This window comes from Salvia splendens, chromosome 12 (assembly GCF_004379255.2).
Source record: "Salvia splendens isolate huo1 chromosome 12, SspV2, whole genome shotgun sequence".
In the NCBI taxonomy this organism is placed as follows: domain Eukaryota; kingdom Viridiplantae; phylum Streptophyta; class Magnoliopsida; order Lamiales; family Lamiaceae; genus Salvia; species Salvia splendens.
The window spans coordinates 32,508,606-32,533,488 of NC_056043.1; the positions used below are offsets into that span (position 1 = coordinate 32,508,606).

General features: G+C 35.6%; 1 protein-coding gene and 1 pseudogene across 3 annotated transcripts; one reads left to right on the forward strand and one right to left on the reverse strand.

Annotated features, from left to right (window-relative positions):
* Nucleotides 1-912: 912 nt before the first annotated feature.
* LOC121758961 (separase-like) lies at nt 913-14,459 on the reverse strand. 3 transcript variants are annotated; one of them, XM_042154429.1, is made up of 27 exons: nt 13,711-14,459; nt 13,413-13,590; nt 13,200-13,310; nt 12,144-12,272; nt 11,641-12,038; nt 11,384-11,489; nt 11,149-11,274; nt 8,606-8,896; nt 8,422-8,529; nt 8,088-8,309; nt 7,873-7,997; nt 7,632-7,758; nt 7,238-7,534; nt 7,061-7,150; nt 6,139-6,384; nt 5,930-6,053; nt 5,141-5,830; nt 4,792-5,023; nt 4,370-4,490; nt 3,627-3,821; nt 3,416-3,462; nt 3,108-3,334; nt 2,764-3,007; nt 2,222-2,495; nt 1,786-2,028; nt 1,603-1,690; nt 913-1,510 (listed from the first exon to the last, which is right to left on the reverse strand). In XM_042154429.1, the coding sequence occupies exons 1-27, from the start codon at nt 14,382-14,384 to the stop codon at nt 1,095-1,097; spliced, it is 6,129 nt and encodes a 2,042-aa protein (XP_042010363.1). In that variant the 5' UTR covers nt 14,385-14,459; the 3' UTR covers nt 913-1,094. The 3 variants fall into 3 exon arrangements, with proteins under 3 accessions (XP_042010363.1, XP_042010364.1, XP_042010362.1); XM_042154430.1 differs by having other exon boundaries at nt 2,764-3,004; nt 7,873-8,000; XM_042154428.1 differs by having other exon boundaries at nt 7,873-8,000.
* A 1,956-nt stretch (nt 14,460-16,415) lies between these two features.
* On the forward strand, nt 16,416-24,635 carry LOC121758964 (annotated as a pseudogene).
* The last annotated feature ends 248 nt before the right edge of the window (nt 24,636-24,883 follow it).

A 24,883-nucleotide genomic window follows, 5' to 3' on the forward strand; every position in this document is an offset into this window, starting at 1 on the left:
GCTTTGTTTCATTTGAAGAGTTGATTAGATTGCTTTTTATGCTCTAATTAATTGTCTATATATATTGCCCATAAATCGAAAAAAATTCACAGAAACGAACGGAGTTTGCTTGGTAGTTAGTTGTACCATGGAATTGGGCCTTTTCCATTTCCAAATTCGTGGCCATGAAATTGAGTTTTTATCCATTTCCAAATCAATTGTTTTGTGCTACAAAAGCGTTTAAATTAGATTTCAATGTAAATCTAGTCCCTTCTTTTCTTATGCTCCCTCCGTTCATGAAATATTGTCCACTTTTATTGTTTGGTCCGTCCGTGAAATATTGTCCACTTTGCTTTGTTATCATTTTTATAAATGAAGCTCACTTTCCACTAACTTTTTCCACTCATGTTTTTATTTCATATTTCTTAAAACTCGCGCCAAATCAAATGAGTACAACATTTTGTGGATGGAGGAAGTACGTTAGAATATGCAACAAACGCTATAAAAACACGTGTACTTACATTCACAACAAACGACCCCTCTCGAGTCTCGACTCTCTCTCCCCCATATTTATTCTATTTGAATTAATGTAGCAGAGATTAAATGCAGATTTTGCCAAAAAAATTACTCAACTGAGGAAGTACTAATTGATTACTTTTCACTTTCAAAATTTGAAATCAGAATTTAACATTTTCTTTGCCCACAATTAATTGGCTTACTCAGATTCAACTTAAATTTTAAGATGCGTAAAGTAAAATAGGAAGAAAAAATTAAAGGAATATGTAGTTTAATAGTAATAAAATGAGTAAGAGAAATTAGTGTAGTGTAATCTGAAATTTATTTATCAAAAGTAATAGTGAAAGATAAATGAGACGTGACTGAAAAAGAAAATATAAACAACCTGCTTTAAAAAATACAGTAAACAACTTCTAGTAAAGAATAATAAATATTCAGTACTAATAATAATCTGCTGATATACCATCCCTATCAATCACTTAACTTCTTCAATAAATTTCCACCTATTCATATGAGTGTGCCTGTGAATATGTACAAATAGGAAGTGAGTTATATACAAAACATTTTTATAGAAATAGAGATTCACTAAGTTAAATATTCTATCTAATTTTGCCTTTTCTTTTAATGATTCCTGTGGGAACACCATAACAAACTGGTGATGCTCCAATTAGAAAGCCAAGATTGCAAGCATCTCGAGCTTGAGCCATAAACGAAGCAATCCTTGGTCTATGAATACATTTTGTGGGCATGCATCGGGCACACTCAGACGAAGCTGTTGACCGCTCCCTCAACCACGCGTTCAGCATTGCCTTCCCAAACCTGTCGATGTCTTTGTCCGTGACCTCCCACAGATTAGCTACGATGACAGGAGAGCCTGCCAGTATGTAAGAGAGGGGAGCCCCGTGAGGCAAGTATGATCCTCTCAGATAAAGGGAGCCGCTGCTGCATCCGAGAAGTAGAGTGGCAGCGCAACCATCCAGTTTCTGAATCTCGTGCCCGGGGATATATTGTGTGCCTGAAAAAGGCGATGATCAAAATCATATTGTGAGAGAATTGCTGGGGAGGTAGCTATGGAAACAAAGAAGATATTAGTTTTCTTGGGTGTACCACTTCCATGACCGAAATAGATGAAGAGGTCGTGGTCTTTTAAGGCGAGAGAGAGTTCCTCGACTGTGGGCACAGTTCCGATTTTTCCCTGTATAGCAAGTTAGTTGAAAGTAATCTTAGTCGAAAGAGTAATGGCACACAGGAAATTTGAAATTAAAAAACTTAGAATAGCAAGTTAGTTACCTCTATTATATTTTGATTTTTGAACCAACTCTCAAATTCAACCTGCGTTCTGCTGAGATCGCCATCTGGGTTCAACAAATAATATGAATCAAGGGGATCTATCAGAGGAAAAACCGGATCACTCGACTCTAATGGTTTTTGGTTTTCGCAGTGCCTGTCAAGTGTTGCAAAAATGCTACCAATGGAAGGCATTCGATAAACCTCCTGATTTCTTAATATTGGAAGACACTCCCATGGAAGCATCTGCAGAAAATTCATATTTAACATGTATTATGTATAAGAAAAAAAAAAGCAAGGGAAAGGTTTAGATCTTCATTTAGCAGAACAGAAAGTAAGTTTATGAACACACGTGATGATCATCGTGACACTTTGAAACAACAATACAGACCTCTCAAAAAAAGCTAACACGTATGAAACTGGTAAACCAACGACGCACCTGCACCTCAGTATCCAAAACCAAGATAATTGGCTTTCCACTGATGCACTCAGCCTGGTCAACACTATCAGACATTTCAAGCATGCTGTTGAACAATAACATAGTAGTTTCCTCGGATGTCAGACCAACATAGCATTTTTTTGTTACAACATGCTGCAAAAGATCCATCTCATCTCGGGAAAGGCTTTTCTTTATAGAGTCCAGATGGTTGCAGCTAGGCCACATCCCCAGAAGCAAATATTTCCAAGTACCCAGCCACAAGTCCTCCACATCTCTGATACACATAAATTTTGGCATGTTACTAATAGTTTTCTGAGGATAAAAACGATTCTGTTATCATAAAATTATGTTAACTGTATCAGTAATCCAAAAGAACTTATTCACAATTAAGGGAAAGCAGGAAACAAAATCCATTGAGGCTGCAGATTTCATTTAGTTTAACTCAAATATTTAAGAGTTGAAAACATTGTTTTGCAGTAAAAAAAGAGATTTCATAGTGACAATAATAATGTTAATATACTTAAATAAGATGAAGAACTTACTGCAAAAATTTGCAGAGGCATTCATTAAGTCTGTTCCTCTGTGTCCACCACAGAGATGTGTTTTCTCTAATAGAGTCCAGGAAATACTCTGAGGACGAATAGTAATTTCCTTCCAGTACATGTCTAAATACTGGGGCTATGTCATCGATCACAGAGGATATCCAAGGACATTGCCACTGCTTCACAAAATCTTTGCAGTTGTAGATAAGTGAGCTGGAACCGGATTCCTCATTTGAAGCTTCTTCTAAAAGAATGAAAAAGGGTAAGCTCAGCAGAAGAACTAAAGATGGCTGTAAATTCTTACAGGGCACTTCATGTTTGCAGTGTCCTCTAAATCAAACTACCTTTCAAAATTTCATGCACGGGAAGAAGTACAACATGTTGGTTATCCGAGCTCAAATGGGATAACAGAATCCATGCTTGAACTTTTGGAGAGCAATGCAGGAGGTCTTTAAGCAAACTAGCATCAGCACCTGCAACCAAGCTAATGCAGATGACTGGAGTTGATGGAAGGCCCTGAAAAAAATCTAACACAAATTCTTCCAGGTCCTCGCACGGCTCAGGTCCACACCTGAAAAAGGTACTGGTTAAAGAAACAAATATTCTAAGTATTTTAAGGCACTGATTATTAATGCTTATTTATTTACACTACCTGAGGGAATGAGGTAAATCCAGAATGTCTAAAACAGAGTCCAGATCCTGATCACCAGACAAAGAAGAAATGATTGAGCAATGCTTTGTTAATACATAAGTACATGTGGTGTAAAATGTGGTGTAGCCAATAACAGCCCCTTGACACACAAATTATGATAAACAAGTGCATATGCCAAAAACCTGTTCAATTAGAAGACAAGATCGATTACCTCAGAAACTCCAGCACTTTGATTTTGTTTCTTCTGCATTATCCCAGATAATAATTGTTGGTTAAGCTGAGTGCCAAGTGAAGATTGATGGAAGAAAGAAGCCCACTGACTTTCAGAACCTTGTTCATTTGAAGATAAAGAAAATTGCTCCAATGAGGTTGAAAGCACATATATGACTGCAAGCAACCTGGAGACCTGAAGCAGAGGGCAAATTTAGGTGGGGAAGAAGAGGTCAGACAACTTATTAGTCTTACAGGAAAAGAAAATGTTGCCTTGTCAATTGACAAGGACAAATTTAGAATAAAAATTGAACAAAGTGCACTATGACTTACTAGATGATAAGTCTAACACACCAAATTCCTTTGAGTTATCTACATCCACTAAAATTTGGATGCTATATGATTTATTCAGGTATAATCATTCCTTAATAATCTAACGTGCATCCAACTTTATTTAAGAAATAGTAGAAAAGAAAAACTCTAACTAAATTGTGCAAATCGATTATTGTCCTTACTTTTGTCAATACCGGGGTTTGGTAATGAAATAAATCTATCTAGATATTTCAGAAAAATTACAGACCTCCAACTGTTCCTTTTAAAGGACATTTTCGAATCCAAGGCAACATCCATCCATTCACAGAAAAATATTGAAATGAATAAATTAAAATCAAGCTAAATGAGATTCCAAGAGGTGATGTACTTCTTAAAAGATTAAATGGAAAACAAAAGTGTACAGTGACTTACTTTTTGGAGAAGTACAGGAACATCACGACACAGTATAAAGGACAACTTCAGCAAGGATAGCACCCTTACTGTGCCAATGCTAAAAAGCTCACAGCAGAAGTTTCTGTTTGATGACGGAATGCTGAAATAGTAAAGCCCAAGAGCATGAGAAGCCAAAAATTGTCATCATTTGAGATGGAAAAGTGATCTTAAAACAAATTTAGGACAAATCAATGTGGAGATATATTTCAGACATCACCCTCGTTTGCTCAAAGTGTTACCATTTCAAAATAAAAACTTGTTGGAATTGATCAAAACCAAAGTAACAAAGATATATGGAATGCATTTCATAGCAAGATTGGCATTACAAGCATTGTAGATAAGTCCAAAGTGTGTCTTATCTAAGACCTTATAAAATCAGATGGATAACAGTTTCTAAATACCTGGTAGCCTGGTAACAGTTACTTTTTACAGTGAACCAGCAAATAAAGTAAAGGAGGGTTGCACGTTCAACAGCCAATGCATCTTCAGGATAATACTTCCCAACCGACTCAATCAGAAAAGGAAGAGAATCTGAAGAATGCTTCGAACAATTTCTACTGAAGAGAACTGATAAACTTTGCATCAGAATTTCATGCGCTTCATGAACATGGCCAAACATGCCAGAAAATTTTCCTGGAAATGCATGAGGTCAAGTAAGAAATTCAGAATAAATGCTGCTGTGTAAAAAAAGCAGAAAACATTGCAGGCAAGACCTTTGGACATAAAAGAGACTAAAGGATCTGATGATACCTAGGCTCATAAGTAATCTTAAAGAAAGCTTTCTGTGAACAAGCTCCCAGTTCATGAATATGAATATGCTTAAATTGCAGCAGTCACCAGCTTCAACATGAAGACACTGCCAGCATTTCATTTTGCTGCAAAGAGATCTGATTTCACTTTGAAGATCAGCAGAAAAGCTTTTAGAGTCAACACCCATCAGATGCTCATTGGCTGAACCAGAAGAGTGACCTGTTTCTTTGGCAGCTGGTTCAATCACATGGGTGTCAACTAAAGAGCGATGGACAGACCGAGTAATCCTACGACTATGGCCACACACAGTGTCCTGTTTCTGAGAAGCAGGTTTTGCTTCTTTTTTTGTCCTTCTAGATCTTCTTGCTTCAACTTTGCTTTCACATTTATCATTTGCAAGAGATTCTTCAGAAGTAGAGTACAAAATCCCCCAGTCAGAAAGATTTAGCTTTTCTAGTGCTAATTTATACAATATTTTGGCACTAGACAATGTCTTTGGAGAGGGAGGCTCTTCACTACAGCAAGAACCGCTCAAGACTAAATCGCCAATTTGCTGATTAATAGATATTTCCCACATGCATAAACATTTTTTGCAGGAGATGTTATTAAGATTATCTGCTAGTCCTTTCTTAGCACTGGACAATTCTTTTTCAGATATGCTCCAAAGGTTTTGTTTGCGGTATAGCTTTCCTGATTAAAATATATAAGCATAGAGTAAGATGCCCACACAATCATGTGACATTTTAGATAAGTGAAAGGACAGGGATTATAGCACATCAAAGGACATACCCAACAGACAAGAAAAAGAAATTTCAAAAAGTGGCAAATTCTGAAACTGGGCCACATTTCTACCCCACTGTAAAAGCATTTCAGCCTCAGAGACATTTCCAAGAGTCTCTTGAACAAATCCAACCTACACAAAAAGATAATAAACGAAATAACCGATTACACAAAGTAACTTCATAAAGAAGCTTCAAATATGATAGATACGTGAATACCTGTAATATGCTTTCAAGATAACAACTGAGCACATTCCAAGGAGTAAGGACAGAGCCTTCATAATCACAAGAACCTTTTGTCACCACAAAATCATTGATGTTGAAGGTCTGAACACTGTAGTGAATCTTGTCAATGAGCTCGCCTTTCACGTCAAATGTCTCCACCACTTTCTCCACTGAGTATTCAAATTTTTGTTGTAAGAGTTTACTACGTAAGCGGTGGGCTTCTTTTGCATATGCAAGAGCCTATAGTATGTTACACACTTTGTTAAAGGAGAATGTGTATGCTGAACGAAGTGCAGTTCAGTGAAACTAACATGTTAATGTAACCACTGAAAAGATATGGAATTCATACAATCTACAATCTGAGTTACCCCACTCGGTTGAGTGCTTCGCAATTATGGAATTGGCATATGGCATTCTTATAGAAACTACATATTTTTGTTTCTGGTTTGAAGCTATCGTAGGAAGAAGCAGCAGAAATTTAGTCTCATCAAATCAAGTATGGGGGACCCATAGTGAACCTAATTTTCTCACAAACAAAACCTATAATTGATCATAACAAGTAAACAAATCGAATGGAGACGATAATGGAATTCTGGTGCAACTCCACAAGTGGATCAAAAAATGAAACAAGAAAACAACTTGAAGTGTACTTTTTAAACATGCATGTCCTGCAGAGTAAATTTGACATGACCTTTCTTTCTATTATATGAATAGTGAAATCTATTTGCAAACGATCAGCAAGCATAACTAGTTTTACAAAATTGCCAGGGAGGTATTCTCATATAACTTGCATAAAATCTTAATCTTATGCAGATCCCCCTTCCCCAGAACAGAACACACATTTAATATTATTTTCACTGAGAACATAAAAGGACATAAGAAATACAATGGAAGAAGTAACTTAATTTTGAGTTACCTCAATCATTTGTCCACTTGATATCAGTCTTGCAGACAAGCCATAGTATAGATTTGATGAAAGAAAGCTCGAACAACTGGTTATTGAAACCTAAGAAAATCAAAAGGGATAAAAACAGAAAATGTTGTTAAGCTTGCGTGTATAACAGATGATCATTGATTTACTAAAAGAGCTTACACTGGAAATGAAATCAGAAGCTGCTTGCTTAATCTCATTATTGATGTGATGGAAACCAACAACAAGAGGCTTCAGCTCCTCCATACACTTGGTCCAAAATATGGAAGAGTTGCAAAGTTGACTCTGGTGCTTAGAGAATGTGCTGATAAACATATGATTTACAGGTGAAGCACAGAGAGCATGACTAAGCCTCTTATTTTTCCAGAGCTCAGCCAGTGTTTTCGCGAACTGAATGTTCTTCTTGTTAAACAACTTGATCACGACATCATACAACCTGGGGTGAATTTCTAAGTAACCCTGGAGCAGGAAACATATAAGAGAGTCACAATACAACAAACAGATCAAAAACCTCATTAACATGAGCGGGCACATAAACATATCAAGTAAATTTAACCTTTATTGATAGCAAATCAATGACTTGATACCATAAATACAGCATGTCTTCGTATTGTTCATCTTCATGGCAATGATCTGGGTGGAGGCGGAGATTCAATGCATCATGAATGTCATCAAGAAAACCACTGTCAAACCAAAGTCAGTAAAATATCAACATTAGGACAACCATTTGCAATCATCTACTAGTCATCTACTCGTATAACATTGCAGTGGCTATTTGTTTGATATATTAGACTAGCCTTCCAGGTGATAAAAACATTGACTGTGGTGCTGCCTCCTGGGTATAAAGAGCACGCAAAAGGTAAGCATGTATAAGGAGATTATCAGCCTGAGAACTGCATCTTCTTCTTGAGACATATGTTAACTTCTGTCATTAAAGAACTTCTTGTCAACAGATAAACATTATAAGGAATCAAATAAACAATGAACAACAAGATTGTAGCATATAGCTCACCAATGTTGAAACTGCATCGGATAGACACTGGATGCCCTTATCTAGTTGTTCTAATCCTAGAGCTCTTAGTGATTTTGCCTTTTGAATAAGAACTCTGCACTTCTCCACAATACTTTCCTTTGTGATATAAATCTCTTCCAAAAGGACATTGATTACTTTCATTTTCATTTTGACACTGTATCTTGGATTCAAGTAGCTCTTTTCATTGTATGCAAAAAGCTCCTACAAATTCCACAAAAGAGATGTGAATAGAAGAGGACGATTTCAAGGTACATATTACAGTGGATTAAGACTTAGCACGTGTAAGTCTGGGGGTAAGAGGGTAGAAAGAAACCTCTTCCAATAATTTTCCAAGTGCCCTTTTAGATATCTCTTTAGAAGATGAAAGCAATGGATACAGCATTACTTCATGCTCGTTGTCGTCCGAAAGTTTATATTGTATCTGGGAATCATGTCAAAATCAGATCAAGTTGTCTTCCAAATAATGCTAAAGCAGGCAATGAAAAGTAAAACGTTACCTTTACCCATTCCTTTATCAAAGACACAGGAGCTGGTAGCGTTGCAATCAAATTCTCTGAATTGGACCAGCATATAATACTTTCTCTAATTATCCCATTGACCTTGAAATTGCACTCTTCATTAAGTTGCAGTAGAAAAGCCACTTTATCAGATGCCTCCATGACAAGATCTGGAATAGACTTTTCTGACATGTAGTCCTCAGATATTTGTGATTTGGTCATCTCTATTTGACAAAGATCTACAATATAATTCCATAAAGCTTTACAGCACATTTTTAAAGCTTTAAAAGCCTGCAAAGAAATATGGCATGTTGTTAGCGAATACTCAGGATACATAAGAAAACTGCATGTTTCAAGATCTTTATATCCAATAACAGATTAAGTGATAGGGAGTATTATGATTAAGCATGAAATATAAATATTTTTTCCTGACAAGCATAAAACAAAACTAGTGTTCTGGTAAGTACATTTCTATGAGAGTTTCAGGAAAAGACCCCTGGCATTGATAAAGTCACTAACGGATGCACTCTAGTGATCATCCAGTATGTGTGTGTGAATATTAAAATTTTAAAAAGCTACTCTTTTGACTTCCCAAATGGCAAATGGACTTTTAGACTAGATATACCTGACTTATTCCACATAATCAACTGATCATTTCACTTTTCTTATATTGAATTCCTTATCCAAATGTGTAGTTGAGAGGGTTACCTCCACGTTATATGTCACACTTCTATTCATTTTTATTAATAGAGAAGGTGGGGAAGAAAACAGGATGTGGAGCAATTTCTTGTACTATGGCATCTACCAAAATAAGGAGGCAAAAAATTGGGCTAATATATTGAAACATGCACAAGCAAGTCAGCAATCAACCTAAAAATGAAGAAGCAATTCATTTTATTTTATTGCCGGATATGGAGGTTTGCCGAAACTTAGCCATAAGGTTTTGGCAGTTGTGATTTTTAGTAATCAATTGAGTTTCTGGTAAAATGGATCTGATGTGTGTGGCAAAATAAAGTTGTTTCGTTTTGGCTAAGTTCAACGCATAATTTTGGATAAGTTTGATAGACATGGTGTATTCTTATTACCACAAGCATTACCATTGACTAATTTGGGTAAGTTTGACGGACATGGTGTGCTCTTCTTACCATAAGTTTAATGAATGACTTAAACTTCAAAATTCAAAGGTAGTGCTATAATTACTACATGTGATTGCAAACCAACCAAAGTTCATGTTTACAGGCAATTACCTACTCCCTCCTCTCAAGGAAGGGGGGAAGATGACCCCTTTTTTGGGCGGCACCGGATTTTATGTAACTTTATTTTGTGTGTTCAGTGGAGAGAATAAAGTAAGAGAGATGAAATAAAGTAGAGACAAAAGTGTTTCTATTTTAAGTAATGGGTCATCTTGGTTGGGACAAACCAAAAAGGAAATTGGGTGGGTCATCTTTGGTGGGACGCAGGGAGTATTTATTTGATCTCTAGGGAACAATATTACTAACATTAAAACTTAATCAATTTAGCTAACAAAATCTGAGAAATTCAAACAAAATAACTCTCCTAAAAAAGCAATAGTTGAATGACTAAATTGATAATTAATATTTAAAAATATGCTATGACAGTAATCATTCAAGTTATATATACTAATTGAAATTTCCTTAGTGTGAAATCCTATGCGGCACGGATACGGATACGCGTATCAGTATCTGAAGGATACGGATACGCGGATACGGCTCTTTCCCAAACAACCCGATACGCGGATACGTTTTAACTATTTTTTTAATAAATAATAATAGTGCATAATAAATTACAAAATAGATATTCTAATGTTATTATACAAATAAAAATAATAAAATTACAAAATATTAAAAGCTAAAGTCAATTTCTTTTATGGTCGATTACACCACATCGATTTTTTGGTTATACTTATCCATATTACCAATAATATTGATCAAAATATTTATTTATAGTTACAAAATTAGACAAAGTTAATGGAGTAATAAATTGGCCCAAAAAATGAGCCCCAAATATACTCCTTTTCCATCGTGACTACTTCTTGCCCAATTCATTCTCCCATTTCCAATTTTCTTCAATCCCTAGTTGAGGCAATAGCGGCGCCTCCCCTTTCTTCTTCTTCTTCTTCATATCCGATTAACTGTCGATTTTGTTCCCAAATCGGATTGAAGTTCGTAAATTGAAAGTTGCGAAGTTCTTCGACAGAGATGGACGTTGATTTCGAAGAGGAGAACCTCAGATCTTTGCAGATAGAGGAGGATGAAGGCCCAATACGGCCCAGCTCGCGGATACGCCGAAGGATACGTATCGAATCTGAGGTTTCCCGGCCCAATACGGCCCAGCTCGCGGATACGCCCAGGATACGTATCGACGGTGTATCCGTCGCGTATCGGTATCGGATACGTATCCGATACGCGATACGGCAACAGGGTGGCGTATCGGTGTTATATAGGTGAAATCAAATACTTACCTCAGCAAACTAGGAAACAAAATCGAACTGTATGAGAAGTGATGAAAAAACTATTGAATACCTCTTTCAGACGCTTTTTACTCTTCAATATTACTGCTATGTTATTTAGAGAAACATATAGATACTTAAGCCTCTTATTTGGGATCCACTGTGCAGAAATAACATGCTTTACTGATAGAGTACTCTCCTGCAAACACCATGCAAAATTTCAATATTTTGATAGTAAAATATAGTTATTAGAATAAAATTTGTGCTGACAATAACCACCCTCTGTTACTTTATGATGAAATCAGGACCTTGATGTTTTGGTTTGTTTTGAATGAGAGCATTAGAGCTGCCACAACTACAACCGATATTACTTTGTGATTGTCTCCAGATGTCTCTTTCTCTCTTTCGGTATCACTGCATCCATAAAGGAAAAGGTCATTGCCATGAAATTCTATCTCAGTAAGTTAAGAATACGGTCACGCACAAAAATGTTACTTCCCAGTTAAGAAGTATATTGTCTGTAAAAGAGCAAGTATTCTCATACGGCATATATAACATAAAGTACCTGAGACAATAGAGGAAGATATAGCAATATTGACGAAATGCGTCATGGATGCCACTTAAATTTTCCCAGCAGGATGCAATCTCTGCCTTGGAGAAAATTTCCTTCCTATTTACAAAAATAGACTCCGCTAGTTTCAAACAAAAAAATTTGAGCGCTTCCCGGTATGGTAAATGTGAAATTGCTTGTTCACAGGAACTTTTTTCTTTGCCAGCAGTATCAAAATGATCGTTCAAACAAGTGATAGAAAGAGCCACTTGTTGAAGCCTCTCTGTGTTATTGAGAAAAAACGGAAGAGAAGCTCCACCTTTTCCAGCGTCTTCCCCTTTCAACTGGTTTGATGAGCTTCCTAACAATCCACTTGCGTAAAGAGTGAGAATAGAACTGATGAAGAGGAAATCCTTCAGAAAAAGAACACATTCGCCCTTGTCAAATTATGGATAATAAGGTTAAGATTTAATGTAGTCCAATAAATGACAAGCACCCAACTTTTGAGCGAAGTGTACCTGATGAAAAAACCTTGCTAATCTATAAAGATATTGAGCAACTGGATCACTTAAAACAACAGTTGCACTTTTATTTGCACAGTAACACACAAGTTCCAGAAAACCTGGAGCTAATTTTTCGGCTCCATCCTGCATATTCAAACTTTGAAATATTTAGTTACTTAACTTGTAATAGCAACACATATAGCTAAAAGGGTAACCAAATTGTGCCGGAAGCGAATGAGAGAATAAGATCACTAAACATCATCAAAAGTATCCCTAATGCAAAGCTACTCCCCGGAGCAGAGTTATAGGCTCAGAAGCTTGAACAAACTTCAGGGTGAGGGTTATCCAAATTGACGCATGAGTCCTAGTGTCAACACTTAAAACAATAATTATACAAAGAATTCAGTCATGCCTTCAATCTCTCTGGTTGGCTTTTACATGATCAGAGTGGGATACTGTCTTGACTACATTAAGGACTATTAAACAAAAAGGCTAAAGTTAATAGCAATTAGCTTGAAGATTCCATTGACAGACTTGCTTATACATGGAACATGTGTTTGCCCTGGAAATCTTGACCTCCTCGTTTGTTGCACAGATCACCATGTTAGTACCATGCATACAGGCAGAATTTCAACACATTATATATTTCTAGTCTGACAGAGAAATTGCTCCTTGCAGGTGCAATAGATTCAATTAAGTCATATTAATGAGGTGTGCATATTGGTTTGAGATAAATCTAAACTAATGGGGCCGCACGGATTAGTGATTTTATGGTCCAAAGGAAACCCTGTAAACTAGCAGTCAGTATCATCTTGCACATTCCATTTCCATGGTACCAAATACAGAGGCTCTGCCTTTTCAATATTGAGAGTTGTCACTCATGTACCAACAATATTTTGGAGTAATATGTTTAAAGACAGCCCTCATGACCATCAGATAAAGTAGCATAAAACAGGATTCTCATACACACAACACATTCATAGACGTATTCAAAGCATGTCAGGAAAAGCACATATCCATCAAATGGTATTCTATATATGTACTGTAAATGCACCTATCATGCTAAACTACCTTGCATTCCGCAGCCATAAAATCTAGGACGTGTTTTAACACATCAAGTATGATGTCAGCGGACAGCTCATCTCTCTGAGAGAAAAGAGAATGACAAATCTTAAGTGCAACCTGAGCCAAAATAAAGAAAGAGAAAAGAAAGCATTAATAGCAGAACAGGATTAACCAGAAGTCATTGAGTTTTAATGATCTTATGTTCTGGAGAGTTCCCACCTTATATATTTGATCATGAGCACATGATTTCTTGTACTCATTGAAGGCGACTGCGGAGAACTCACGTATCAAGTCCACACTGAATAATTTTATTTCTGCTACTAAATATACAGTGATTATATGAAGGTTTGTCTCCAAGAAATGATGGAATTTCTCATAGTCCTTGGCGTCCAATATCCTAAATAGCGCAAACAAATCTAATCAGCTTCGTAATCTTAACAATTCAATACCAATTCAGGCAAACATACAACTAACAAAAAGATATCCAAGACCTCGCGTAAGCAAGCTTAAATCATACTTGAAACAAGACTCGGATTCGTTCACTAAAGAAATGACTCTCCGGTAATCAGCTTCAATTTTGCTCCTCCTCTTCGATACACATTTCACTAAGGTCACAACGACCTCCAGAATTATAGCAGCAAGTTCTCGATCCGCTTCCTCCTCCTTCTTCAACTCAGGAACCAAACGCGCCTTCAATTTCCGCGACTTGGCTTTCAATTCACCTCCGGCAATCGCATTTAGCCTCTCCAGCACAACTAAACCCTCGGCTTCCGCTTCTTCAAACAAACACCAATTCTCCAGACAATGAACATACCGTATCCTCTGGACTTGAACAGAATGCGGTTTCCCAGAGAGCTCGGAAGCAATCACTTCGAGACAATCGATGCAGAGGCGATAGCTGTCGAACAATTCCGTGGCGGAATATTGGGGGATTTGAGGTGACTCGCAGAGACGCTTGGGGATGAGAGAGAGGGCCTTGTGTATGAATGAAATGAACTGTTTGGCCAGAGGGCGGATGGCAGGGAGCTCGATTTTGGGTTTGGATTTCGATGATTTGGCCGGCTTTTTGACGTCTGCGGCGGTTGGAGCGAGGAATGGAGTGAAAGGGTGGAGATAGGCCGTGAAGAGGCGGTGGAAGTCGGATGGCGATGGAGATTGGAGTTTGGAGAGGATAGATGCATCCGATTCCATTGCGGCGGCGCCGGCGGCGTTTGGAGAGAGAAACGGTGGTGCGAAGTGTGTGAGAGAAGTGTTATATGTTCAGCGTGGGCGGGAAACAGACCGCAAAAAAGGCGATGGAGTTTGAATTTTCGTGCAAATTTATTACTCGTCTAACAATTGTTCATTTTTCCATTTTCATATATCCATTAATAAATGTCTCGTTTATTTTTTACTAATATTTTTTTTATATAATTAATTCTATATTTTACTAAATTTATTTCGCTTATATTAGACCACTGACTTTATTTTACTTAGTTAGACCTTGTTGTTAGATCTCTGGATTATACTAAATAATTATTATGTTTTTTAAAAATACCAACTATTTTCATTTTGGGTAATTTCTTAAAAATAAAAACTTTATAATCTTTATATTTTAGGCTATGAACCCTACAATCCACTAACTCTACTTTCACTATTTTTTTCTTCATATCTCTTACTTTACTTATTTTACTTTTCATCTATCTTACTTTATCAATTTTTTTTTCTTACATTACCAATTGTGCATTAAAACCCGTGTCGTTACAAATATTTCTATTTATATTGGAAATTCTAGTTTTAGTTGAAGTGTTTGTTGAATTAATAATTTTTTTGTGTTTAAAGAAGATTTAGTACTATTAGTAGTATATTTTATGGATATATAATTGTGAAATTTGTTTTCAGTTGGAATAAAAGTATTTGGTAGCTTCAAATATCTATCCAATAATTTGAGTTTATTCATAAGTAAAATTTTTTATTTTTGCCAAGATCGTTCATTACACTATAAAATTAATATTCTATCCATCTCATCTCAATTAAGTTAAGTCAAAATTTTTGGACTTGGAGATTAAGACATTGTGTTGAAAAGTAGAGGGGAATAAAGTATGAACGATAAATAGATAGTATAGTAGGTAATAAAATGAATTAAGAGTGATTGAATGTTTTATTTTTTTATCAAAAAGAAATGACTCATTTGGACATTCCAGAAAGGAATACGACTCAACTTAGTTGGGATAGATTAGGTATTATACAAAAGTAAGATCAACTTGTCCCTAATTTTTTTCTACTCACTTTCTACTGCTCCCTTTGTTCTATTATATATAATGATTTCTTTTCGGATGTTGTTTCGGCGGAAAAGTGGCAGCTGGAATCATCCGCCTCCCCATTTATGATGGCTTTATTTATTGGGTTGCACAGTGTTTTTTCACGCGGGCCTAGTAGGCCCATTTTATTTAACATGGGCTCACTTTTGATAGCTTAGCCACCAAACGAGCAATTGATGTTATTTTTGGTTATGGATGTCAGTGTAGCTCGAAACCCGTATATTGGCTCGAATCGTCCGTCAAATTTTATAGGATTACGGCTGAAAAATTATAGCCCAATAAAACTGAAACCCGATTAGCTCGCAACCCGTTAAGGCCAGACCCGAAAATTCGATGGGCTGACCCGAAAACCTTATAAAATTTCTATTATTCTATTTTTAACTCCTAATTCGACACTTCATTGATTAATTTTATAATATAGATAACTAAAATAATAACTTTCAATTTTATATTAAATATACAAATTATATATTAATTTTTTATTATTATAATAATTGATAAATAAATTAAAAACTTCAAATTCACTAAAAAAAGATTTAAATTTCTAAAACATGCATTAAAATTTCATGAAATATCTCTAATATTAGTATTTGATCATGTTTATAATTGAGTTTAAGCATATATCTCAAATTTATCATAATTAAATATTTTACATTTTATGAATATTATTAATTCTCATCATTATTTATTGGATCGATCGCATGTTAATCTTATCGGAAGCAACCCGATTAACCCGCTGAGCTAGCCCGAATCCCGAGCTTTCAGGGTTAGGGTTGAACCTTTATACCCGAAAAGAAATTACAACCCGATTAACCCGCAACCCGACTAGGACTGGCCCAAAACCCGACGGGCTGACCCGATTGACATCCCTTATTTTTGGTACTATAAAATTCATGTCATTAAAAAATTTAGTTGCTGGAGCAGAAAATCGGCGAAGCTGAACGATGAGGACGAAGCCAATCGCTGTGTTCATGGCATTTGGTACAAAAGGCGACGTTTATCCCATTGCTGTAACCCTCTAATTTCTCTTCTCATATTCGTATTGCTGTAAAAACCAGCTCCTTGTTTATGATTATTTCAATCTCAGGCTATTGCTGCGGCTTTCGCTTCCGATCAAAAGCGCTACGAAGTCGCATTTGTAACCCATTCCGCGCACGAGGTTGGGGACTTTTGATTGTAGTTTAATTTGCTTATTTCTGCTTGTCTGTTGCAGTTAATTTTAATGGCTGCTGTTTAAACTTGTAAATGAAGTGCATTTACATACATTTCTGTTGCAGTTAAGTTTGATGATACCTGTCGCTTCTGTTTAAACCTGTAAATGAAGTGCATACACATCTATGCATATGCTTATTTGGAATTGTTAGTGTATTCAATGTGCTGATCAGGATAGCAGACATTTTTCTTGGAAGTTACTTGGAATTCTTGCATTTTGGGGGTTGGTTTAGTCATTATTTGTCTGGAAAATTTTGGTGGGAGTAAGGAAGGTATTACAGATCTCATAGTTCATAAATAGGGAATTTGGAATTTGGTTCGACAGTAATTCATTGTAGATTTGTTGGAATTCCTTGCGAGTTACATTGGATATTAGTTGTTTAAGTGAGTTGTGTGTAATCGATCGATAGTTTTTTATTGTATCCTGGGCTGTGTGCCCCTTCCGTTGCTAGACTCACATCAGAATTCCTTTTGGAACGTGAAGTCCAAAGCCTATTCATGCCTATCATATGTTGTATGCATAAAAGAGTTGAGGTTAAATTAACAGTTAATTTAAGTATTTTTAAGCATCATTCTTACATCACATTTTTTAGATTTGAATTATAGTGTTTCATTAGCATTGACAGTTTCGTTGTGTTATCATAATTGTTAATTCTTCTGGTTTTCAGAACATGAAAGGTCACTTGGGAGCAAAGCAAATTTCATACTTCTCAATTTCTTCACCGCCTGTTTTGTCTTTCTATCAAAACCATGATCATGGAGGTCTCTTTTCCTAGTATAAATTTTTTCTTTGCCGCGGCATTCTTCAGTAGGAATTCAAGAATATGGGTTTCCATAAACAGTTTGCACATCCATATTCATTCTATATATATTGTAGTCATCTAAATTGGCATGCTTTGCTATATGATCTTCTCTAATATTTGATCTATATTACAGGCTCTATTGATGAGTCTTTTCCACGACAGAAGAAAGAGATTACAAGAAAACACAGACAAGAATGTGTTTCAGTTGTTGAAAGGATATATAGAGAGGACCCAGTAATGGATGGCGATCTTATCTTCATAAATTTCTTTGCCCTGGTGACTTCTGAGCAAATTTATGTGCATTCTTAATAATCATATTTTGTTAATCACATATATGTGCATATAGATATAGTACCGTTAATCTTCAAACGTTGGCAATGTATAGCTTGTATGAAGTTTGCTGAGTGGCATATTTATTGCAAATAACTGTAAACTTATTAGGACATAACTGATGCGTCTTTTAAGTGAGGACTTTGGTCGTGTTTATGATGAGCTGTGAAGAATAATAAACAAGAGTCAGGAACGAAGGATAGTTTTGAAAAAAGTTGTCGGTGCATTTTTTAGTTTTGGCAAGTTGTAGTAGTTAGAGGACATAGTTCTACCGAGTGATTTCTTATTACAAAAGAAAGATCAACAAGCAATACCTATAATGTTGTCAAATTAGTTAGTTCAAGTAAAAGATGAAAACCAATGTGTTTTTACTATAAAAAAAATGATAACCGTTACCTTGGATATGATTCATGCGTGACATAAACAACTCAATCTGGCTATCGAATAATTCCTCTTGGATTTGGACTCTTCTGATTTGGCTAGTTTTTCCTTCATTATTTTGTTTGGTCTTGTTGAATCTATACAATATGAAAAATAAGTATTGCATGAGAAAATGAAACGCATCGAGTATTATATAATTTGAGATTGACATTAATAAACCTTTGAGCTCATTAGGCAATGCAGTAATGCTGCTGATCAATCTGTTATTCTGAGTACCTAATATAAAAAATGAAGCACTATTTTCCTTCACTTTTTGATCAATGACATTACGACATTGCTTAATGAGCCCAAAGGTTTATGGTTTATTAATGTCAATCTCAAATTATATAGTACTCGATGCGTTTCATTTTCTCATGCAATACTTATTTTCTTATTGTATAGATTCAACAGGACCAAACAAAATAGTGAAGGAAAAACTAGCCAAAACAGAAGAATCCAATTCTGAGAAGGAATTATTCGATAGACATATTGTGTTGTTTATGTCACACATGAATTATATCCAAGGTAACGGTTCTCTTTCTTTGCACATTTATAGGAAGGCTGGAGTCTTGCCGAACTTTTTCATTTCCGATGTGTTGTTGCTGCTCCTTATGTTGTTCCATACAGGTATAGATTTTGTCAAATTATAAACCATTTACTTTTTTTTGTGGTTGAATCGTTGAAGTCAATTAAATATGTATGTCGGGTTTCAAGGAATACAAATTTCGCTAGGATTCAAATCGGGCATTTTTTAAATGTTAGATATTCAAAATTTGAGATGCTTGTTGCATTTAGAGGAATATAAAATTCTATAGTTACCATCACTATGAATTTTAGATTTTTACCCCATTATTCTTGGAGTTCACATGGAAATGAAAATTTGTTTGGCTAGAAGGATTTTCTTAGAAAATTTACTAGGTGTATGTTTGGTTTCATATGTAAGTTCTTAGATGTTTTTCTTGGGAAAGACAATAAAATGAGTAGTTTGTTAATACTCCTTCCGTTCCCTCATAGTCGAGGCGAAACTTTACAGCACGAAGTTTAAGAAAGGGATGTTGAATGTGTTAAATAAATAGATAAAAAAGTGAGAGAGAGAAAAGGGAGAGAGAATAAAGTAAGAGAGTAAAGTAAGAAAGAGAAAAAAGTTACTATGAAAATGACTCAACTATGAGGGAACTTCCCGAAATGGGAAAATGACTCAACTATGAGAGAACGGAGGGAGTATAATACACTGGACTTTTAGCTACTCTTTCGTTTTATCAAAATGAAGAGTTCCAATAACTTAATGATTGCCTTTTCCTTTTATGCAAGCTAGTGCACCCACTTCTTTCGAACGCCAGTTTAGGAATGAACTTCCTCTTCTGTACAAATATCTTCGAGAAGCTCCGACCGGTAAGGTATGTAATCATAGTTTTTTTAGCCTCATGGTTTTTATACACTTGTACAGTGTACTGCAATGCGTTTTACAGTCTTTCAAATGTGAATTCCAATCAAATCTAGCTTCCATATTTTTTTGTTTTCTTGTACTGCAATATTTTATGTTATTTTTGGTTCTTTTACACTACCTTTTTATCGTAGATTGGGTGGGAAGATGTCATCCACTGGATGTGGCCACTTTTCACTGAAGATTGGGGGAAGTGGAGAAGCCTGGATCTGAATTTAACTTCCTGCCCTTTACGGTAGTTAGAGGAGCCATTAAAAATCTCATGTAAATTATGTAATATGTGATCTACATATATGAAATAAGACTAATGTTTCTTTACTAATACAAAATCCATCTGATATAAACCAGGATCCTGTAACGGACGTACCGACATGGCATGATAGACCTTCATCTCCCCTGCTACTGTAAGAATATATGTTCCACCCATGATCTCGGTTCATGTTCTCTAGGGGCTCCTAACAGTAACAAATGTTAGATATTTGGTGTTTGATTGCTTTTCTTTAGTTTACCAGCTCAGCAGGTTTGAACACGAGAATATGCTTTTGCAGATATGCCAAGTTGCCAACAAGCATCAGTTGACCCATTTTACGTTTATTTCTTCGTTGGGATATTTGAAGAGTTGATATTTTCTTGTTTCACTATCATTTTTTTTTGCAAAGCTCTTGTCATATTATTTTCTAAATACCTATATTTGGTTGGCTCTAGAGTTACCTGTCTCTTTTCCCATCTTGGATTAGCAGATATGGATTCAGTCAAGAAGTTGTTGAATGCCCTGGTAATTTTCTAATAAATGTTTTTGTTGTTTCATTGCAGTAAAAATAACAGTTTCTTTGTCTTCTATTCATCTGCTGTATTAGTCTCTGGATATTTTTGCACCATCATAGGTTACTGGCCATCTGCATTTCCTCCTATTCAAATTAATAAACTATCTTGATGCCTACATTGCTGGCTGTTTAGGTGCCTTGAGCTAGAAGTCATTAAAACGTTTTCAACTTTATATTCATGCTTTTGGTTTCCTCATATATGGATTTACTACATGTGAGAGCCTAAAAAGTGATGCATGCAAAGACTGATTTGGAGGAATGTATATCTGGTTAGATCAAACCAGGAACATAGTGATTATCATGATTGGGAGCTTGGTTAATACAATTCAGTGACATTCTTGCACCATCATAGGTTACTGGCCATCTGCAGTTTGGGTTTGTGGCTTTTGGTTTCTACCTGCTGAATGGCAGTTCTCTTGTGCCAGATGTGCAGAAATCTCATCTTTGATTTCCAGTAGGCAATTGAATGATGGGAAAAATTGGTGTCCAAGTCATGCAAAATTGAAGACTTTCCTGGATTCTTCAGAAGATCACCTTATTTTCATAAGTCTTAGTTCTGTTGGTAGGTAAGTCTGTACTTAGATGCCAATTTCTTCCGTTCTTGATTATCAACTGGTGGCATTCAGTTAAAAAATGCCATGCGTAGTTAACTTCCTTCTTTACATATCTATCTGTATTTGTTGGCACTATAATTTCTTAAAGAAAAAATTTACATGTTATTTTCCTAATAAAAATTATGCATCTCAACTGACATACGATTATAAGTTAGAATTCAGGTACTTATCATGATTTTATGAGCTCAACATTTGTTCTTTATGTTTATATGTTTATTTAGAATTGAGAAACAGTGCCTTCTGGGTTTGTTAGTAACCAATCGACTTATTATGGTTGTTTTATTAAGTCAGTTTAATGTTTCTAAATTCTGGAAATAAGAGATGAATTGTTTATTAGTAATCCGACTTTAGATAGTGATTAATCGTTTATCACCAAGAGAGGTACTTGGAATCCGCTGTACACACTATTTACTGAGTTGATAGTACACACTATTTACTAAGTTGATAGTACACCGAGAGTGGTACTTGTAATGTGTTGCACATTATATTTACTAAGTTGATAGCACACACCTATCATACATATGGCGATTTATTTCATTCTAATGAGTTGCTTTCCTGCAGCATGGGTTACTTCCAAAGTCAGTTTAATGTTTCTAAATTCTGGAAATAAGAGATGAATAGTTTATTAGTAATCCGACTTTAGATAGTGATTAATCTTTTATCACCAATAGAGGTACTCGGAATCTGCTGTACACACTATTTACTGAGTTGATAGTACACACTATTTACTAAGTTGATAGTACACACCTATCATGCATATGGCGATTTATTTCATTCTAATGAGTTGCTTTCCTGCAGCATGGGTTACTTCCAAAGTCCTCAGATTTTCTTACGGGTCCTTAGAAATGTTCTAAGTATTTCAAGCCATAGATTCATTTTGTTCTCGGCTGGCTATGGACCTTTAGATACTGCAATCAATTTGCTTTCTCAGAGACCACAATCCGCTTCAGAGCAAGTGCAATCTAGTGAAATCCAGATAAGCCTTTTTGATGGCCGACTGTTTTGCTTTACTGGGTGAGTACTTGCAGAAATGTTCTAGAATATAAATTGATCAATACCTCAAAATGACATTCTTGCTTGCCTGAATATTTTATGCTTTGGCTGTTATTCTACTAGCTGAATGGTACGAATTATGAATTTAATTGTATGACTTCTAGACATTGAATCTGTTATAAGTTTTGCTTCATACAGTAGATTGGTATTGTTGATCTACTATATCTTTGTTCACAGAGCTTTATAATACATGATTGTTATCCTGCAGATTTTATTGGTTTCCTTTTTTTCTTTCCTTGGGCAGTTAAATGCCTTTTGAAGCTGATGATATCAATTCTTCTTTTGAACAGTGAAATACCATACAACTTGCTATTTCCCAAATGTGCTGCTGTTATTCATCATGGTGGAAGGTGATATTTCTTGGTTGATTTTTACTTCTCTTCCAAGCTTATTACTGTTGTGTAAATACTGAGAGTATACAGTGTTTCTAATCTTTTATTATGACCACTTATGTCAGTGGGACAACCTCTGCTGCTCTGCACGCTGGAGTTTCTCAGGTCTATTTTACTCCTGTTTTTATGCTTTGCCTTTGTGGTTTTATAATACCCACTCTCACCTAACTTAGAAGTTAAAAACATTACTAAATTATAAAATATTTTCAGTTAATACTTTTCAAATGAACCACAAATAATACTAGTAATTAATGACTTATTTTAAAATACAATAAATATACTTGGCCCGGAATTATAACTCATGATACGAAATAATAAAGCCCCAAAATAAGCACTGCTAGTTTTTAACTCAACTTCATAAATGTAAAACACTATATCCAACATGTATTATAATTACGTCTAGTTGCAAAGTAAATGATGAAGTTTACCATGTTACAATTTGGATCTCACTTTCAAACTTTGCAAATAAATACCAAATATTTACATAGTTTGCAATTGGGGCTTCTCAAAATTTTCTGAAAAAAATGAAGTGGATGTCTACATGTACTGAAAAGATGACATGGTTGCCAGTGAGGACTAAAATCCGATAGAGAAGGATTAATCAACGTGGCTTAATTAAGCACACAAAGTTGCAGATTCGAGGATTGTACATTTTAATTTTGGGCTGAATTGCATAATAGAAGACATCCTTTTGTCCATGCTGGTGTCCACATCATCTTTCCGGTGGCTGTTAAATTGGAAAGCCCAATTGCAAAAACTAGAAATATTTGGTATTTATTTCCAAAGGCTTGAAAGTGTGGCCGTAATTTCAAACTGGTAAGTTGTCTTTTTTTATGTGGCCTTGGTTGGACCTGCTCATGGTCCCTGAAAAAATCATTGTGCACATAGGTTTTTATGCCCCCCTACCTATCTATGATCATTGACATGGTCCTACTTTCAAATCAGCAATCGATCACTACTTCTAAGCACACAAATAAAGCATAAAAAGCAATAGTTTTAAATAGCTAAACTTTGTCATTAACACTTAAGCTTTATATGTTTTGCTAAATGGCAAACTGGGAGGAACTTGCATTTTGACTTCTTTATGCTAGGCAAGTTGTAATTACACAACAGATTTTATAATTTGCTTGAATAATGATTGTAATTAAGTTGCTAACTCCATTAAAAAATGTTTGCGTGAGTTTCGTTGCATTGAGTATAGCAGCTAGAGAAAGAGATGGTTATGAATTCTTGTAATCTTCGTGAGACATTTAACATCTTTCCTCTTTAGACAGTTCTTTGTTTGCCTGTGAAGTCTTTGGTTCTTCATGTGTAAATGCATAATCTTCAGATATTTGTTGAGTATAGTTGCTTGATCTCCTAAAAACTCATTGGTGTGTTGTAACAGGTTATCTGCCTGTTTATCCTAGATCAATTTTATTGGGCTGAGAGAATGTTCTGGCTGGGTGTCGCCTCTGAGCCACTCAATGCTAGTTCCGTGCTCCCAGATAAAGACGATGATAGCTGCATATCAGGAGCTGCTAATGTGCTCGTTCAGGCAATCAATAAGGCATTGTCTCCTCAAGTCAAATCGCGTGCAAAAGAGATTGCTGATAGAATTTCCACTGAGGTAATCGCGCATCATCCTTAATATTGAATGAAAAAAGTCGAACAGCTGAAGGATTTGCGTTCACGACAAGTATAAAATAGAAAATTTGACATCATCTTGCAATGAAGTTTCCTTCTTCGACTAAAGAAAATGTCTCTCGTAATTTTAGCTCTTCTCAACTATTTTTCTACGCCTGCAAAATAATTGGTCCACCCTTTACTACCGAAGATTGAAATTTGATCTCGTCTCAAACTATTTTTCTGCGTCCGGTCCTGCTTATCGATGATTTGAATTACTCAGGATGGTGTATGATGCCAACTTTTAGCAAGTATATTGCAGCTTAATTTCCTTAGATTAAGGTGGTTGTGTGTGACAATACTATTGTAACTGAATTTCTTTTTAATATTTTGCTTTTCTATTCATGATGACAAAAAAAGCGACAAGCACTAATTTGCAATTGAAGATTATCGACTAATAAAGATGGTTGGTAATGACTTTTTTGGCCTGAATTTGAATACTTAATGTTACTAGTTGTTTCGGTAAAAACCCAATTGTTAGAAAAAGTCTACTCTCTCACCAAAAGAGTCAAAAACACATCCTCACAAGTCCACAACTAGTGTGAAAAATGATTAATGTCGACTTGACCACACATAGTGGGTTGGTTAAAAATATTTATTGCAAAATTAAATTCTAAAGACAAAGATGCACCA

Coding starts and splice junctions, on each gene's coding strand:
- LOC121758961 (XM_042154428.1), bottom strand. CDS start 14,384: ATGGAATCGGATGCATCTATCCTCTCCAAACTCCAATCTCCATCGCCA. Junction 11,490..11,640: donor ATCTTCCTCTATTGTCTCAG/GTACTTTATGTT, acceptor TTATGGATGCAG/TGATACCGAAAGAGAGAAAG. Junction 8,897..11,148: donor GTAAAAAGCGTCTGAAAGAG/GTATTCAATAGT, acceptor ATTTCTTTGCAG/GCTTTTAAAGCTTTAAAAAT.